Genomic DNA, 20,434 nt, shown 5'->3' on the forward strand with positions numbered 1-20,434 from the left:
AACTGGAATGAGGACCTTGCACTTGTAATAAAACTCAAAATGAAAGGCTACGCTGTATTCACCTTTCTGTTACAGCAAGGCACGCCTAACAGGAACCACTGCAAGCTGTCAGAACTGGAACACAGCACACATCTGTTTTTTCACCATTAACGAGTCGAGTCTGACGAGAACTACCTGCAAGCACTGATGAAGGCATAAGCCAAAACATCTGTGCTTCTTGTTTTCATTCGTTTTCATTTCCCAAAGTTCTTCCAGGCTGTCCTACCAAACAAATTCATTACTGCTCCTTTTTTGATCGCACATCGATATTCTTATATTTAAAACTGTGAGAAAACGTGCGTGTGATAAATCAGGGAGGTCACCTTAAGAGATCACAATCGCCATTTCCCAAAGAAACAGCAGGATTTCTATTTGTATGTCATCTTGAATGCAGCCACTGTGTAAACAGAACACAGAGGCCAGATTATTTCATTTTGGCAATGCTACAATACTGAACACAAGTTAAAATAATGTACATGACCCTGGATGTGCTTTCAGGCATGTTGCTTATCTGCAGATGGGTGTGTGCGTTTTCGCTCAGAGAGTTTCTTCCGACATCACGACGTGCGCTAAGACAGGTTCACTTCCTTCTCATTTTACACAGACCTTACAGCAGAGACATAATGGCGGTGACCTGACTGATGATCAGGAATGGGTTTACTGGGCTCAGAGGTCACACTCTCCCAACAGTGTACGGCTGGACAGATGGACAGACAGATGAAGGGGCAGTCTGTTAGCACGCACACGCACAGACACAGACACAAAACAGTCCCTTCTTCGGTGGCCAGAGACGAGCTCTGAGAAACCTCTCTCATCCCCCGCCCATCAACAGGAAGCTTGGGTCATTTGAGGAAGTTTTGTAATTAGACTGCAGTGACCGCAGACAAACCCCCAGTCCGGCTGAGAGCACTGGTGGAGAAGGCTGGGGTTTGCAGGAGCGGAGTCTGCAGTGTCTGCAGTGAGGGCAGAGTCTGCAGTGCCTGCAGGAAGGGCAGAGTCTGCAGTGAGGGCAGAGTCTGCAGTGCCTGCAGGGAGGCCAGAGTCTGCAGTGAGGCCAGAGTCTGCAGTGAGGCCAGAGTCTGCAGTGAGGGCAGAGTCTGCAGTGAGGGCAGAGTCTGCAGTGAGGGCAGAGTTTGTAGTGAGGCCAGAGTCTGCAGTGAGGGCAGAGTCTGCAATGCCTGCAGGGAGGCCAGAGTCTGCAGTGAGGGCAGTGAGGGCAGAGTCTGCAGAGAGGGCAGAGCCTGCAGTGAGGGCAGAGCCTGTAGTGTCTGCAGGAAGGGCAGAGTCTGCAGTGAGGGCAGAGTCTGCAGTGAGGGCAGAGTCTGCAGTGAGGGCAGAGTCTGCAGTGTCTGCAGTGAGGGCAGAGTCTGCAGAGAGGGCAGAGTCTGCAGAGAGGGCAGAGTCTGCAGTGAGGGCAGAGTCTGCAGTGAGGGCAGAGTCTGCAGTGTCTGCAGTGAGGGCAGAGTCTGCAGAGAGGGCAGAGTCTGCAGAGAGGGCAGTGAGGGCAGAGTCTGCAGTGAGGGCAGAGTGTGCAGTGAGGGCAGAGTGTGCAGTGAGCCAGGGCTGAGGCTACAAGGCCCCTGCACTAGCACTGACATGAAAGGACAGCTGTGTTCTGTCATTACTGATGCCCAAAGAAAGCAGTCATTTCACACGCTGAGAGAGGGAACCAGAGCACTTACTGTTCTCAGATCAGGCTCAGCTGATCAAAAAAAAAAAAAAAGAAAGAAAGAAAGAAAAAGAAAACAGTGCCATTTGATCATGATGGTCTTAGACCTGATGACCACTAACAATTCAGAAAGAATCTGGATTCTGAATTCTGCACACTTACAGAGAATTGACCACTGGTTCTCTGTGTAGTCAAATTGCTCACCTTCATTAAATATACTCTATTGGATATTACTGGATACAAGATATTCAAAGCTTAAAAAGGACATTTCAAAAATCATAAAGGTATTTAAAAAATACTGAAAGCCAAGTATTGCATCATTTGTCCCACTGGGCATATGTAACACTGTGAATTTCTTTGATGACTTTGATGCTCAACTTGACCCTTGAACATTAGGTCTTTTACCTATTTCAAATGTCACATTACAATATTTTTATTGTAGGACAACTCCTTACACTCATCAGACCACCTAGCTCCTAGAAATCAACATGCCCAAGCATAAATATTCCAAAGCAGTAGCAACACAATTATTCCTCCATCATCAGCAGGTCACAAGCAGCCAGTGAAGAATCAACAAAACAAGAGCAGAAATAAACTGTTTTACAGTGAGATATTAGATAGATTACATTTATGTAGCTATCCTTATATCAGACTCACCTGCCATCTCCACTGCTATATGGTTTACTACTTATACACACAAGCAAATCACTTGTGTAAAGGATGGCTGGGAGGGGTTCTGTAGTTATAAGTAAACCTGTCTTGTGACCACAAGGCCCCAAATTTGAATCCTGTGGGTAAGGTGTGTGGCCTCTGACCCGCCTCGGCAGTGGGACAGCCATGCCTGAGGTGAGCCGGAGGGGTTTTCCACACAAAACACACCTGAGCCGACAATATGAGACAAATGACCAACCAACCCCGCCTGAAACAGCCCGCTGGACCGGTGCCAGGACAAGCCAACAGGAAGCAGGCGGGTCTCTCCTACATCCTGACTGTGACGTCAGCGTCCACCTGCCGGTGCTCGAAATACGCCTCAACTCACAGGCCGGTGGCTGCACAGACTATGATATGTTTATTTATTTAACAAGCTCGGTAAACATGGCAGGCACGGCGTGGACATAATGCCTCAAGAAGCACAAGGCAACAGCTCCCATTAACACTTAGGCTGAGCCATCAGTGCAGAATTACTTGGACGGAGGCCTGCAAAACTGAAACATTTATGCCAAAATAGACTGTCTGAGAGATGGGGGGATGACTGCCAGGAGAAGCAAAACCGAAATGGTATTATAAACAAGCAAAGGATAAAGAAACACACACACAAAAAAATACAATTAAATGTACAGCTTCTAGGGTTGTTTACCAGCATATATGGTGGAATATTGGACAGACCGCATCATAGAGCAGCGAGACTTCCACAGGCCATCATCTACAGCAGCAGTGGGAGCCCACGGTACAGTCACCCGAACCAGGCTTGTGTGCCTGTCTTAAACAATGCTTACTCCTTCCCCGGTGCACAGCCTTAACTCCATCAATAATTCATGCTGGAAAACAAACTAACATTCACCTCCTGTGCTCTAACCTGGATCCACAGGTTACAAACGTCAATCACCACACTCTTTGTCGTATTCTCTCCCTACCAAGAGGAACAAAAACTACAAGCATTAGGACTGTGCCCTCAATCATATGCAAGTAAATGCACGTTCAGTTTGGTAATTGACTGCTCCATTTTGTTTTTGCGTGGTTCGTGGGTTAGGAGGCGCCAGAAGAGTTACACTCTCACAATGGTGCAGATACGGCTGCATTTTGGCAGTAGATGAGACACAAAGCACCGTATGGCACACATACACCGGAGATAAGCCAGGGGAAGCCTGGTTTGGCACATCTCTGAGCAAGGTACTTCCCCTGAATTACTTCACCTGAATACCCACCCGATTACATGGAAAAACAGGACATTGTGTAAAACGTAGGCAATGTCCATGGCTCTAGGCTGCTATGAAAACAATATACTCTCGAAATAATACAAAACTAGCAACAGCACAAAACTCGATGTGTTGCCGCCCAGTTTTGAGTTACACAAATTTTGTTTGCAGACACCAAAATAGGAGTCTCTAAGGAACGCTAGCACAGTATAAAATATAACCATAGGTAAGGTAAGGTAAGGTAAACACAATTTAAAATTCTGTCCATATTAAAACAGTGTCCTACATAAAGTGGTGTGAACCGAGTCACATGCATCTCCATTTCAAACTCCGTGGTAGAATATTTTTAGAAAAAACAATTACTGCCTGAATGATCCCCACGTTTGCTGTCATGTCACCGTAGACGCTTGTGCAGCAAATGTCACATGTAACGCTAGAAAAAGAAAGACGAAAGTGGGAATGAGGAGGCTGCTAACAAGACCGAACAACATCAGTACATAAGAGGCCCCGCTTTCACAGGAGACGCTGAGGCATGCTCCGCTTCCTTCTCTGCACCATTTTAAAGTTCCACTAAATGTCGACAAACACACACAAGCATAACAAGCACACAGCCACTGCGTTCCTCCCGAGTAGTAGGCTGCATTTTGTTTATTCACTTCTGCATGTTGTTATCATAGGTTACTTCTGAAAGTGGAAACCAAGCCGCCCTAATGACACACTGGAAAACACATCGTTTTCACACAGGAACGCAGGCTGGTGGTATCAATTCCATCTCTCCATCCTCGGTCGTGTACAACTCAGTCCAATACCAACGGCACTGCGGAACACGAATGTAGAACAACTGGCCATTCTACTCGTTACAACTTCTCCCTGGGCTCCAGAATGCTTCCCCTTCACTGTCCTCCTGTAGACACACAGGGACTTCCTATGACTTCTACTATGAATAGTTTAATGATCCGTAACAGATAGCCCTCACAATGAGTAATAAAGTGATTGCTCATAAACACTACAGCGGCTTAAACTTCAAACCGTGACAGGACACAGGAGTGGCAAGCAAGAGAGACACACCTAAAACGCTGACAACTCCACAGCAGAGGGGACACGAAAGAGTGTTTCGTAACACCCGAACGCCAGTTCACGCTGGGGTTGGGATGAAGCTCGGCTTAAAACCTCCGGGGGTGACTCTACTGAGGAAACACAGTAAAAATCCTGCTGCACCGATGCACTGAGCCCGGCACACAAAGGCTGGACAGGAGTAAGGAGGAGAAAGACAGTGCAGGGAGGAATAAGCAATGGAAACTTAACAGACAGATGACAGGTGGGGAGAGAGGTGCGTCACATCCCAAAGCCCCCCCCCCCCCCCCCCCCCCAACAGACTACAACAAACACCAACTTCATCTCATCAGCCTCTGATGCCTTGTGGCCTCTCATGGCTTAACCTGTTGCCATCGGTTGGCACTGATCACTGAGATGGTGCGACCTGCAATACAACAAACTTTGGCCAAAAAAAAAAAAAGAAATGTCACTTCCCTGCCAACTCTGTAGTCACACATTATGCATGACAATCAATCAAAAGTCAGCGACGCAGGAGCTTTGCCCCGGCATCAAAGAGGTGACGAACTCCAGCAGGTGGAAAAACCGCTCGGGGGCAAAGCAAGTGAAATTTGCAAAACCCGTTACATCCCTCGGCCTGTAAGTCTCAGCAGAGTTTGGGATAAGCTCCCTGGCTTTGACACAACAAGCAGAGCTGGCTCCTGCCGAACGGGTCAAAGCACTCGCAAATACAAAAACAAAACCCCCAAGGGCACTTAAGGTCCTAAGCCACTGCTCTTCGTGGCTATTTACATCTGTTCACAAAGTCAGAGGTATCCCAGGAGCCAAGCTGTGTAGAACTATACAGAGCCTCGATGAGACTTTCCTCCATAGCATTTGGACTTTTTTGATGAAAACCCGCCTCACTGTTCTCTGCTAAAACCAAGAGCTGAATTTCTGCTGCTTCTGTTGGGGCATTTTTTTTTTTAAAGGTGCAATACGCCTTCAAGAAATCATTCACAAGTTCTATTCCCAAACACGACAAAATCATCAACACTGGCCTGATCTGGGTGGTGTCCGGGTGAGTGTGTGAGCGCAAACGCATGTGCCTATAGACTTCAGCCCTTCGGTTCCTCGTAATGGAGGACAGTGGCACTCTCTCTTGTGCAGCGTGTGTGAGACACACAGGGAATGTGAGAACAGGCATTGCTGAGACACTGAAGGAGGGAGCCCGCTCTGCTTATGTAACGGCTGAGCAAATCCGTGCTGAGCACTGCTCCCTGCACCACGCCCGTTTCACACACTGATCGAAACCACACTGCTCCAGCAAACATTAACCAGGTGAGCGAATGCAAGTTACCTCACGCAGACACGTAACAACCCTGACTAATGGCAACTCCCAAATGAGACGCACATCTATTCACAGTAAAAGTCAGAGCCACAACACGATCTATGAAATGTACGAGTCAAAAAGCTCAAACTTAAAGACAGAAATCTTCACCATCCAACAGCAGCTGATACTGCTACAAACTGCCACATACTACCAAGGCAGGGAGAAAAACAGCCATGTAAACAAGTCCTAACTGACAGACATACACAACTGCAAGCTGCAGTCTAACTGGCTCTACCTGTTTCATAGCTCTTCCGCTTCTCTGTCCCAAATATCCACCTGTTATTTCCTCTCCCAGTGTCCACCCCCGCCCCCATGCCCCCACCAGCCACATTCACACTCCTCTTCCTCAAACCAAGAGCCAGCTCTGGCAGCCAATCCAAGGACACACACCTGGGCTCCACTCTGTCTCCACCTGCCTGGCTTCGAACTGTTTGTAGAAATGGAGACCATAAGCGAGTGTTGCCATGGAAATGAATAAAATTAGTGCTACTGTGGTTATGGACTTCCAATCGATTTGCCATTTTCACAGTGCGCACGCGCTTGAGCTAAAAATGGTCTCTTACCATTTCTTACTGTCGTCATGAATTTCTTTTCCCTGGCTGGACGTCCTTCTTACTTTAGGGAAGATCTTTGTCTTTCTCAAGTAGGGCGATAATGCAAGGTGTGAGCATGATGGTAATGCTTACTGAAATGACACCAAACAACGTTTAAGGTGACGATCTATTATCGTCAAGTAATTCCAGTTTTTCCAGAAGCAGACTGCCTGGGAAGGCACGAGCAGCAGGAACTCAGACAGCGTGAACGTCTCCCGGTTGCTGTGATTGTGTTGCCACGGAGACCTGTTGCTCCAAACTGCCCCACCATTTTGCTTTCCTGCCTCCCCCTGACATGCTTGCCCCCAGCGAAGTCAGCCTGCAACAGCTCCTTTACGATAGCCGCTATCTGCTTCCGCACCCGCCCCGCAGATTTTGGGGTGGGTTCGTGGGTTGGCCTGCGAGACGACTGAAAGGATTCTGGCTCTGGTAGAGCGAAAATCACAAGGCAGATATGACACCAGGCTGAGTAACAAAGCAGCTCTGGCACCCGGCAACAGCAGGTCCAGGGTAGAAGACACTACTGACTACAACGGAATGCGATTTTTTTTTTTTTTTTAACCCTTCGAAAAACTGTCAGTTGGTATGGAGAGCATGTGACTGTTTCCGCCTCTTAACATTAACAGTAAGGAAATCACTGTGTCACTGCCACACACGGCATACAGAGGCAAGGGCACACAGAGACATTCTTCAAACAGGGGAGCGCAATAAACACACTCTTCCTAATACACACACTCCTTCAGCTATACAAACTACTCAGCTACTACAACCAACCCTGACACATTTGTGACAAATTTGGTCATGGTTTGTTCACAAAGGGTCACAAAGTGTGCCATAAATTAAGTAAACCATCAATTTCATAATTTTCTCACATTCCCTATCCTGTGTTTTGATAGTTCTAAACAACTCATTTTCAGTAGTGGGCAAAATGATCCACTTCCAGGTAAGCGGTGTGTATTCATATCAGAATAAAAAAGTGGTGGGTCAAGATCTGTCATAGGCTTAAAACAGAGCAAATACTACTGATGGTGCGTACTACACCAATAGCAAAGAGCATTTGAGACCAAACCTCTATGAAATTTGGCTTCTTTTAAATGGCTTTGATAATACACATTAAAACTTGGTCATGTGAGGAAACCATTTTGAAGAGACAGACAGCGAGGTAAACAGCGAGAAGAACTGATAGATGAAGGACCAGATAAAGGAGGCGTAATAGAGCCAGCAGGCCGTTTATCAAGATATAAATATCACTCCATGTCTATTTCCAGTGAAGGAAGAAGCGGCCAGGACACAAATAGACACCAGCTGAACCCTCTCCCTCTCCCCTTCTTTCCCCCCACTCTCAATCCCTCTTCTGTCCTGCCCCCAGAAAGCCCCTGTCTTCTCCTCTTTACCTCAAACCTATATGGACAATGCCAGAAGCTGCTGACCATAACTTAGTTTGTACCAAACTCGGATCAAAGCGGAGGCAAAGAAGCAGAAAAAAAAAGTGGTTTCAAATGTCAGGAGCGACACTGCCAGAGTTGTATTGTGAATAAACAACTGGCCTGCCTGAATTATACACTGGGGGTAATCTGGCAAGTTACTGAGACTGCAGAAGGAGATTTTTCCCTTGGGGCTCAGGCGGGTGAATGAAAGATGTTGTCCAGCTTTGTCAACTTCAAAAGTAGTTTGCAGCTCTTCTCGCCCCTTCGTTGTCTCCTTTTTCAAACTGCCATGTTGAATTTGAGTTGGGATGCAAAAAAAAAAAACCCCCACAAACTAAAAACACTTCCCCCAGGGGTACACTGTACTCATCACAGCTGAGAAAGACCAAGGATATAGGAACATTATACCCAGATAGAGACCCAGTGCTCTGCACACTTAGGTAACAGTGCTCTTTTGTAGAACTTTTTTGTTTTGAAAAAAAATTGCCAGAAAGATTTTTACCACTCACTTCAAAAGACAGATTGAGAGGCAAAGAGTGAGAATTAATGGCCAGTTAGAGACAAGGAAAAAAATCTACATTTCAAAGAGATCCTCGACAAGGAGAGTCAACACTAGCTTTTTAAAGTGACCAGTCTCCCTCCCACATCTTTCCAGCTTCTATTTATAACCAAGTGTGTATGAAAGGGTTGGATGCAGAAGGAAACCAATCAAAGATCCAAAGAGAAAACTTAAGAGGAAAGGACAGAATTAGATTAAATCTAAGACAGACAGAGACCAAGTCTAAAGGCTGAATGACAAAAAAAAACAGCAAGAAAACAACACTGACTGTCTTACGATGACAGTCACAAACACACTCCCAGCGAAAAGTACATCACAATGACCGTCAGAGAAACAATCCTATGACAGCCACAGAGGCCCTCACACACACGCACACACACGCACGCAGGCACAGACATACAATAGAACTACCACACACCTGTGATGTCAACCCCAACAAAATGGAGATTACTGACACTCCTGTTTTAGCTGCTCCCACACCCAGTTCAACTGGAAAGGCTGGTTTTCAGAGAGAGAGAGAGAGAGAGAGAGAGAGGGGGCCGAGATTGGACATAACATACAGCATTTGTCTGGGCCCTGAACACCACTGTGCTTACACACCTCAGAACCAAACAGAACACACAGCATTCTCACAGACTCATCCCCCCTGCAGGACAGAGAAAAGTCCAGGCGGGTTTTGCCCATTTGCGTTGCAGTATGGATGTATTCAAATAATGACGGGTGTAAGGATCAGGTTTTGGTAAAAGAAACCTTGAACTGTTGCCAAGTTCATAAAGTAGATGGTGCACGGAGAAAATGGACTTAGAATTGTTATACACCCCTTAACATCTCTCATCCTCTGGAAACCTTTCTTTACCAGAATGTTCAATATGTGAAAGCTTTCTTGTATCTCCCACTCATTTAGCTGTGCCAAGCATTTAAAACAAAACCACCCTAGTTCAAGAGGTTAAAGGTATTCAGATTCACCTTGTGCCAAATACCACCACTAGCCATACCAATATTCATGACTGTTATATTCTCTTCCTGGCTAGCTACTTTTCAAAAGGGGGACATTACATTTACACACATTTATTTAACTGCCACCATACACAGGTCAATAAAATGACACCGATAGCCACAGCTTAGGAATAAGGAATAATGTGATTACTGGTAGCTAATTACACTTTCGTCAACACAGAGTAATCAACTGAGATACACAGAACACACAAATGCCTTTTATAGAACAGCTTGCAGGAAACCAAGAGAAATATGGATGCTCGCTTTCATTTCCATTGAACCAGTGGCAAAAAAACCCACTCAACTGCGTTGTTTGGTAGTTCATATACGCATTTTTAGGCACATGACATCAACTGAGAGATGTTAACACACTCAATGGCTTGCCATCTTCCAATTTTTTTTTAGATGAATGGTGACACTTTACCATACTTTACCCTGTTTTCACTTTACTATAAAACAACGTTTTTTTTTGTTTTTTTTTTACTTTGAAAACAACACTTAAAGTTGATTTTCACTTGTGTTCCACAGTGTGCAGGTGTGCAGGTTCTCAATGCTGTGGCTCTACAGGACTATTTTACACCCATATGAAACAGGTGGGTAGGACCAAGATGCACTTCACTGCCCTGAGGTATGTTCAGCTAGACAGCAGTCAATGAAAGTATGATACCTTTAAGCAACGGCAAAAAGCACAAATATGCCTGTACGACCCTATTGCCAGCTACTGACCGTAAATTACCTTTTCGGGTCACTTAACTATGCTTGCACATGTTTGTAGGGAGCAGACAGTTTATGGGGAAAAGTTGCGGAAAGGTTTGACAAACGTTTTCAGAATGTGAAGGGGACAAGTCTCAGGCCTATACTGAGGTGGCAAAGTGGCCTGTTAATACCTTCACATGGAAGGCACGGGGTTGTGAGGGGGCTTCACAAAATGAACACTGGACTACTCAAACATCCAAAAATTCCCAGTCAGAACAACTCAAAGGAAGGAGACCTACTTTTCCAATCCGATCCAGAGGACCAAACAGGCACAGGCACTTAACGCTATCAACTGCGTGTGTTCAGCGTTTCCATAACAATACTCACGGACTGGGCTATCTACACTCTGGTGTGACTAATATTACTACAGATAACTTGGTTACCACTACAGGTTTAACTACAGTACCAGAACTACCCCGGGATATGGCTTCTTTGCCTCACGTCATCAGACTGCGTTATTCTGGCTACTGCTAGGCTAGATTCAACATCAACTGTTCTTGGTTTGATTCACTGCGTTATTAGTATATGGTGACTACTCGTGTAATGCCGCAAGGGTAAATTCAAGATTAGGACAATATTCCTTCACCCTCTGATCAGAACAAGGATGAACCTGGACAGTAACAGCCAGCTATAACTAGCACACATCCGGCTGGACTTTTATTGATGAAACTGATTGTGAGATGAATCAAAGTCTCATCTGGCAAACAAAGAAATTATGCTAATTATGATGTACACAAGCGTTAAAGTCACGTGTCCTGGATATGGCTGGTTAGGTTAGCCACAGACAGGGAGGTCTTATGATAGCCAGCAAGCTCGCTAGCTTGGTAGCTAGCAAGAGAAAATGAACGCAAGAGGTGAAAACAGAATATAGCTACCTAGCTAACGTTAGCTAACGACGTACAGACAAACACAGCTAAAATATGCTGACGTCCCTTTCGGCATGCTAGCTAGCCGATGTTAGCTTTAGCGATACATTTAGTTTTCACGTTATTTTGTATCCATAAAAATGCTGAAACACCACAGCTAACGTTAGGTACCGAAGACGTTGCCTATATTATTCAGCGAGACATGGCCATCTAGTAGGTTAGACTTGAAGCTAGCTAAACATTCAAGTCGAAAACAACACCACGTTTGGCTAGCTAGATAACTGCTACATGATTAGTTGGTAGCTAGCTAGCTAACATGCTGGACAATAAAGACTACGTAGCTACTGAACCAAGTTAAAAATTACAAGCTAGCTAGCTAGCCAGACTGGCCATGCGTAACTAGCTTTTAATTTTCAAGGACTTGAAACCTTACCTTACTAAAACGTTTCAAGTAACGTTAACCAGCTAGACACCGAGCTAGCTAACGTCACTTGTTTGTATGCATCCAGCGAGGTAAGTCAGCGACTACAGTTCACGGCATGGCAAAAACTAGCTAGCTAGCGAGCTATGACAGTTTCGGTTCGTATTTTCGTTACTGGATTGCTGGTCTTACCTGGTCTGATGAATGCTCAATGACTGTTAACAATGGCGTCCGCGCTGACATTTTAAGAAATTCTCAAAAGGGAGGGGGATAGGGGGGTCACGAAACCTTTCAGAATCTGACGCACATTTGTCTTCAATGTCAGTCCGGAAAAAAGTAGCTTGTTAGCTTAGCTATAATGTGATCAACAAGTTGAATTCCTCATTAGCAGCTAGCAGCCGTCCGTGTCCGTTGGCGAGGGATGTAGCTAGCTAGCTAGCAGCTAACTAGCTAGCCGAAGTTTTTCAGCCGTCAGTGAAAATAATCATATCTTGACAAAATACTTAAATAGCAAGCTAGCAAACAGGTGGCTAGCTTTATCATAAAAATAAACACATTCAGGAGACTCTTTAAAAAACAACGTCAGCTACAAAAGCCAGATAACTTGGCTGTCCCTCTCTTGACGAAGGAAAGCTGAGACAGTTCCGTGTCCGGAGGAAGAATATAGCCAGCCAACGTTAGCTGGGCACTGTCATAAAACGTGCATAAACGAAGGCAGGGCTGATCCTCCGGTTAAAGTCTTCAAATCGAGCCTGGGGATTCACACTTTAGGCCAGCCCAAGTGGAACTTGACCAACCAACAGCGGAGGAAGAACAAAACAAGGCTAGGCAGCTAGCTAGCTGGCGATATAGTTCGCTAACCAACCAGTCACAACCCCCACTCTGGGCAATGAAGTTTATTTCAATAACCAGTAACCGTCGGGTAAGGTCCGTATCTATAGCCGGGAAGTTGTGAAAATAGTCCAAGACGAATGAGCACCCCAAAGGAAAAAAATACACAAGAAAAAAATCTCTTCGTTTTCCCGACTAGCTAGTTAGCTAGCTAGCATAATCGGAAAAAAAGGTCGCCGATATGTTGCAGCACTGATGAGGAGGAAGAGGCTGTGGTTGGTGGTGGCTTAAGCCCGTGTTTCAGAAAGCATCTGAGATGGTGGGAAGTTGCGGGTTCCGCTCTCCGTCTTCCCGCTGGCGGAGTGCGCTGAGGATCGACCAATCTCTGGAGGCGGAGAAGAGTTGGTGCAGTGCCCGAAAGAAGACACTGCCTTGTGCTTAATCGTGCTAGTTTGCTAGCAAGGTACCGGAACAACTGCCAGGGAACATGGCCGCCGTTCAGGCAGGAGGAGTGTGAGGGGAGGAGTACAGCGTAACTGTAACTGAACTTCGGCAACGATTGGTGTCACTCGATCTACTTGACAGCACCCGGCTTTGTCGCTCAGCGAGCAAGCTAGTTGGCTAGGAATATATTTTTCTAAATTTCAGAAACGTCTGAGCTTAAGTACTTGATGGGTCCACACAACATAAAGTTACAATGACCCAAATGTAGGCTAGTTAGTAAAAAAAAATGCTAATTGTTTTAACAGATGAAATGTGAGTGTACAGCTAGCATTTTGAACAAATTAGAGAAACTATTGAGCAATTAAGCCATTTTAATGAACAACTGCATATATTTTCCAAATCATCGTGATAGTGTTACGATGATCGCCAGTATCAAATGCTTTAGTATTTCATTAATATCTTTTCAGTATTAGGGCGTCTCCAGTCCTCTGACTTTGATGGTGGGGGAATTTTTGAACACGTCTGCCAGCAGGACTTCTCCAGTGCAATCAGAGTCCTTGGCTGTGAAATGTTGACTGCTGCCTTGAGTTCCAAATGTCATACAAATTACATCGTCACATTGAGGTCTAATGGGGTCATTCCACTTCAAATCAGCAAATGTCTCGTGCACTTTGCGCTCAGATTTATTTCCTGTGACCAAATATTCTGCAGTCAGTCATATGAACATATCTGAAGTTTAGACTGTGCATTCCCAGGTGGATAATGTGGACATAAAAACCACACTTTTGTGAAAATGTGAAGGGGCACCATTTCAAAACAAAGTCTTTTCAATTTTATCTCAAGTAATTCAGTTTCAACTATAGCAAAACTGCACGTGAGCATACTACATAAACCTTGAAGCATTCACATTTTAAAGCCATTGGTATGTAGTTAATACATGTGAAATGTAATCTTCCTGCATTCATGTATGATCAGCGTTACCTTGCACTTTTTTATCATTCCATAAGTGTAAACTGTGACATGGCACACGCTGATTACACCATGACGCTCAGCTCCTGATACATTGTCCTCTGTTCATCAAAATGAATGCTTATGCATATAACTTTGGATCAGTAAATGAGGTCAACATGTCCCTCTACATTTACATTAAGTTGCTTGGCAGACACTCTTACCCAGAGCAACTTACTGTACCTAGATTACAATTTTTGCAGGTTATCAGTTTATACAGTAATGGAGGCAATTCTGGGTTGAGTACACTGCACAGGGATACGACAGGGGTGCCTCAGCAGGGAATTTAGCCAACAACCTTTGGGTTACACACCCTGCTCCTTACCCCTACACCAGACTTTTCACTTCATTCCTCTGATTTTTGTTAGGACAACAGGAATGAGCGGAAATGGTGGCATGGCACACTGGAGGCAAATAAAATCTAAAAATGTTTAAATTTAGCAGATGGTCTAATCCAGAACAAATTACATTGGTTACAGTTTTTTAACAATGTTATCTATTTATACAACTGGATTTTTACTGAGGCAATTGTGGGTTAAGCACCTTGCCCAAGGGTACAGCAGCAGTGCCCCAGCAGGGAATCAAACTGGCAAACTTTCAGTTAGGAGTCCTGCTCCTTAACCGCTATGCTACACCGCTGACCCAATAAGATTTTACAATAAGGCATTGAGCTGTATATGGGAAAACACACCACTCGACGAGGATGGGATTCGAACCCACGCGTGCAGAGCACAATGGATTAGCAGTCCATCGCCTTAACCACTCGGCCACCTCGTCTGTTGTAAGTGCACTGTCTTTGTCTCCTTTCCTTGTCTGTTGTAAATATCTGTTTAAAATAAAATATCCATGCCGAGCATCCTGGTTCTACATGGATGACCACAGTGAATAATGAGAGATTATTAGGGAAGACAAACAGTCCACATCTGTGCTGCCAAAACAAGACCAAATACCTTTCACCATTTTTGTGTGGAGATGGCATTCCCCTGGGTACTGCCCTTCCATGGAGCTTTGCAGCCACATTGAATGATCTGGGAAGATTGTAAGGAGGGAGATCTCACACATCCTTGATTTTTGATTTGTAACACCACAATGTAGTTCCCAGCCCAGACCACCACATTATTCTCCAAATACCAGGGTAGAAAACACCGGAGCATTTTGACAGAACGCTTCCAGCTTGAGCAGGTTTATATGATGCCCAGTACATATGAGGCTCCACCAAATCTGAAATGACCTTTTCTTTTACTCCATAGCTCATCTTGTCAGAGAGCATCTTTAGATAAGATCATCCTCAACAGCAATAGTTCCAGACAGACTGCTTCATGAAGACTAACCTATCACATTGTTTGGACATAATTAGAATTCTGACCTTGCTTCCACTGGACTCACCTTATGCACTGCGAGCTAACACCGTACAGGGTGTGTGTGCACCAGCCCTAGGAAAACCACCTAGGGGGCAACCAACTCTGACATTGTTTGACCATCTCCAATGTTTTCAGGTAGGTAAAAGCGCTCTCCAACACCAACACTCATCACTTAATGTGTGACAGAGCAGCACATGTGGAGACAGAGTTCATGACCAGATCAAGAAAAGATTACTATTAGTCAAACTGTAGTCTCATATTGTAAAAGCACCAAAGACCAAACCAAGAAAATAGATATACAGTTAGCTAGCTAACTGGCCAACCCCCACACTGGCAATGAAGTTTATTTCAATAACTGAGAGTAAAATCTGTAGCTGCTGCTGGTAGGTTGTGAAGATAGTCTACTTAGTAATCACCTAAACACATTTTTTAAATCATCCTGACAAAGACCCTGGCATCAGTCTGTTGATGTTTTTTCCAGGTAGGTCTTAGCAGAATTTAAAAGTTGCTCCCTTGATGGACAGCATGTTAAGGACATTCTATAGACTGTTTTTAACTAAACTGAACGATTTTTTATTTTTCAATGTTCAATTTTAAATAAGGAAAATTGGCATACACAAATGGTCCTCATGATTTTTTATAATCATGAAACATGGATTGATAATGCAGGACATTTATATTAAAAGAACATGATAAAACTAGCTGGTGATTGACAGGCAAGTCAATTCACATAAATGCTAAACGCATGTCAATCTAATTGTTACAAGTGATTTATTGCTCAAATTTCAGTGGATTCCCAGTGGGCAAGTGAAATCATGTCTATAGCTGACATCATGGATATGAATAAAAGCATATGTCCAACAATCTTCTGGTGATAATCATTCAGGCTGTCTGACATTTTGAGAATGTTTGAATCTTCATGAGCCCATCCCACTGCCCTGCTGAGTGGTGGGAACACTTCATTTAATATAAACCCAATTACGGTACGGTACAGGGGAGGTTGGCATTTCTTCCTCATTATTTTTTGGAAATGAAAGCATTTCTACAGAGTGTTGAAATAATAATCAGTTTAAGTTTCTGAAAAATATCAAAATTGCAGGAACATATCAAAGAAAGATACTTCCCTTGAAAAAACAAACTTGAAAGTTCATTTAGTGCCCCCTATAGATAGACTACTGTATAACACTGGTTGCTACTTTAGAGACCTTTTTTACACCTGGTACTAAAATGCTTCTCGGATTGTATCAGTGGTCACGTTTGGTGAAATTCAATGCTGTCGGGCAGCTGCGAACACTGCATTGTGAAACTACTGCCGCAGGGGGACAAGGACGGACTATGGCCGTGCAGAGGCAAAAGTGTAAGTATGTCAAGCTGCCTAAGCTGTTTAGAATGACTGACATCACCGTGCAAGGCTATCCCCTCTGCCGTAAACGAGACAGACAATCTCATTTCTAGCTCCTGTGTTTACGAATTTCATTAGCTGTGATGGAGAAAACTTGTCTCTGGAATCTTGGTCTCCAGCCACGGTTTCTTTCAGTCACCTCTCTCTCGGAGGTTTTGCATGCCAGCTGAGCACAGAACACAAGGCTTCCGATAGCTCGTTCACAAGTGTGTGCACTGAAGCTTTACTCAGACCAAACAAATGGGACAGCATTCCATTTGCAGCCCAGTGTAAAGCCACCGCAAGGCCACTGCAACATGTTTTTGGATAAGGGTGGTCATGTCAGCCAAGGCTTCCTCAACTGAAAAATCTCTCACGTGCTGTGATTGGTTAGGTACCTATGAGTTGATCGGGTTATGTCAATGGAGTAGTGCCTATCCTCCAATCACTGCCCATTCCGCTATATAATGCACCATGTGAAAATCGCTGTTGGCTGCATACAAATCTGAAGGTGAATTGCCTGTGTCTCACTTCAGCATTCTCACACCAGTACAGAAGTTGTTATGGTGAGCCAAACCTAATGAAAGATTCCAAAACAGAGTTGCACAAAGGGGGGGGGGACAGCAAAATGTATATTGTTTCATAAATAAAAACCACTGACTTTATATGGGGGTTATGTGAAACAAACCCTCATTGCCCTCTTCAGTTATCTAACAAAACCGAAAACATGCCCAGCCACTCACAAGTACAAACTGTACCCATGTGTCAGTACTGTACACATTTGCAAAAATAGCTCTGCCACTCAAAATATAGATAGTATCATGACGCAAACTTACAACTGATACATTGTCCACAATGCCTCATAAGTGAGAAGGTCACAAGTACTGACACATCTAAGACACATGATTTACACATGACTAACTTTAATGTTACAGAGGAAATACATATTTAGGCTCTTCATTTATAGTCGCACATTTTGTAATGCATTTGAAAGAGTAATTCAATATGGAATATTAAACCAATATGGTTATTCAAACAAACTGGCATTTTATGGATATACATCAATTCAGAATCAGAATCAGAATAGACTTTATTGTCATTGCCCGGTGGAGTACAACAAAATTGTGGGTGGTCTGCAACATCAGTGCACCGTGGAACATTTATATAAACACAATACGGCACATGACATTACGTATAAGATACAATAAAACACAATTAATACAATAAAATACAAATTTAAAAAGAAGACACACATTTAAAATATAAAGAAAAACTTGTGCAATAAATATGGTTATGGTTTTGTGTTTGCAAGTCTAATAAAAGTAATGATCAGATTTATGTTAAAAGGGTTTACCATTAAAAACACATATTTTGTAGCATGAGACATAATAGAACTGGACGAAACTGGGATACAGAAGCAGAGGCACAGATAGAATCAGAAAGACAGAGACAGAGCCCGGGGGACATACAGTACCACGGAGCCAGAGACAGAGGAACATGGAGGCAGAGAAGGAGACACACAAAATCAGGGAGAGGGAAACAGAACCGTGACACTGAAATGAAGATCCAGGGAGATAAACAGCACCTCACAGAATGGGAAAGAAAGAAGGCATAGAGAGATAGAACCTACATTTGTAGCAGGATAACTGCATTTGTGAGGAGTGTCGTGTTGTTTCCTCCTGCTTTTTGAGCTGTACGCCTGAATGATCCTGACAGAATTAAGACCATATTTAGTCAGTGTGCGAGCACCGCACTACAGCTGTGTGTGAATAAACAATGCCAGTTACACTATATGGCCAAAAGTATGTGGACACCTGACCATCACACCTATATGAGCTTATTGGACATCCCGTTACAAAACCATGGGCATTAATATGGAGTTGCCCCCTCCCCCATTTGCAGCTATAACGGCCTCCACTCTTCTGGGAAGGCTTTCCACAAGATGTTGGAATGTGTCTGTGGGAATTTGTGCCCATTCAGCCAAAAGAGCATTTGTGAGGTCAGGCACTGATGTTGGACTGGCTCGCAATCAGCGTTCTAATTCATCCCAAAGGTGTTCAATGGGGTTAAGGTCAGGGCTCTGCGCAGGCCACTGGAGTTCCTCCACACCAAACTCATCAAACCATGACTTTATGGACGTTGCTTTGTGCACAATGGCACAGTCATGCTGGGACAGGAAAGGGCCTTCCCCAAACTGTTGCCACAAAGTTGGAAGCATACAATTGTCTAAACTGTCTTTGTATGCTGTAGCAGTAATGTTACCCTTCACTGGAACTAAGGGGCCTAGCCCAAACCCTGAAAAACAGCCCCAGACCATTATCCCTCCTCCACCAAACTTTACAGTTGGCACTGTGCATTCCGGTAGTTAGCACTCTCCTGGCCCTGGTCCAAACCCAAATTCATCCATCAGACTGTCAGATAATGAAGTGTGGTTCATCACTCCAGAGAACGCGTTTCCACTGCTCCAGAGTCCAGTGGTGGCGTGCTTTGCACCACTCCAGCCGTCGCTTGGCATTGTGCATAGTGATGTTGGGCTTGTGCGCTGCTGCCTGGCCATGGAAACCCATTTCATGAAGCTCCTGACGCACAGTTCTTGTGCTGATGTTGCAGCCTGAGACCATTTGAAACTCTGTAGTAAGTGATTAAACAGAGGATAGGCAGTTTTTACATGTTACATGCAGCCCCGCTCTGTAAGTTTGTGTGGTCTATCACTTCGTAGCTGAGCTGTTGCTGCTCCTAAATGCTTCAACTTGACAATAATAGCACTTACAGTTGACCGCGGCAGATCACGCAGGGCAGAAATCCCACGAACTGACTTGTGGCAAAGATGGCATCTTATGACAGTGCCACATTTAAAGTCACTTTTGGCCATATAGTGTATAACCACAGGCTGTTGGTTCTGTCCCCATAATACTATATGTCAAACACAATAAAAAGCAAAAAATCTTTTTGTAAATACTTAAGTAGTAATAAATGAATATTTGAATATTCAATTCTGAGTCCTCTTTGAATTCCTAATTTTGTTTCCCTATAATGGGCATTTAAAAGAGTTTTTCTCTTCAGCATTAGGGCTGACATTAAACAGGTATGTGAAGTTATAGTGAGAGTGACCAATTTTTTTCACAATTCTGATAGTGACGTTATTCGCAGTCACAGTTTCTACTGTTAACACAGCGACCGGTAAAGTGAAAGAATAAGGTAGCCAACAGTATGCGGGTGGATGAGGGCATCACTTTGGCATCTTTTTCTCCAGGAGGTTTACTCTTGTCAATCATTAAACTGACTAAATTATAATTGGCCGAGAAGTAGGACAGGGGTGCTCCGCCCATTCATCCTCTCCACTCTTTGGATTGGAGAAGAGTGCGACACGGGGAGGGTGCGTAGGCGTGTATCGAAACATCCGAAGACCTGGATTAGCTGTTGCTCTGTTCGCTTGAGTTAAATCTGTGGCTTCAAGACAGAAAACACTCAGTATTCAGAGTAACAGCTGACAGGGAAGTACTATTGGCACTGTTTAAGAATAAATGCAGGTTTGAATTCTCTGGAACGTCACTGATTCATACTGAATTTCCGCGTTTCCTCACCAACTAAATGAGCACACATTTTTTGCTATTTTCCCGAGTCAGCCGAACGCGTAGGCATCTTTTATTTACAGCCAGCTAGTCAGCTAGCTCCATCTTAATTGCAAAGCATGCAGAATACGACATCAACGGGGAGAGGAGTTATTGCGCATTCCACAGTG

At 44.2% G+C, this 20,434-nt stretch overlaps 1 protein-coding gene and 1 non-coding gene across 13 annotated transcripts in view; both read right to left on the reverse strand.

Annotated features, from left to right (window-relative positions):
- Positions 1-13,012, reverse strand: part of LOC118774888 (serine/threonine-protein kinase MARK2-like) — a 38,619-nt gene extending 25,607 nt beyond the window's left edge. For 10 of the 12 annotated variants that reach the window (XM_036524473.1, XM_036524472.1, XM_036524462.1 and 7 more), the window contains exon 1: positions 11,860-13,012. In XM_036524473.1, the coding sequence (XP_036380366.1) occupies positions 11,860-11,910 (51 nt within the window). In that variant the 5' untranslated portion in view covers positions 11,911-13,012. Of the gene's footprint in view, positions 1-6,612; positions 6,937-11,679; positions 11,757-11,859 lie in introns of those variants that run through there. The other 2 variants (XM_036524470.1, XM_036524468.1) reach the window with 2 other exon arrangements.
- Positions 13,013-14,645: 1,633 nt separating this feature from the next.
- trnas-gcu lies at positions 14,646-14,727 on the reverse strand. The gene has a single exon. It is a non-coding gene; the product is annotated as a tRNA-Ser (tRNA).
- Positions 14,728-20,434: the final 5,707 nt, after the last annotated feature.

Source organism: Megalops cyprinoides, chromosome 3 (assembly GCF_013368585.1).
Source record: "Megalops cyprinoides isolate fMegCyp1 chromosome 3, fMegCyp1.pri, whole genome shotgun sequence".
NCBI lineage: Eukaryota > Metazoa > Chordata > Actinopteri > Elopiformes > Megalopidae > Megalops > Megalops cyprinoides.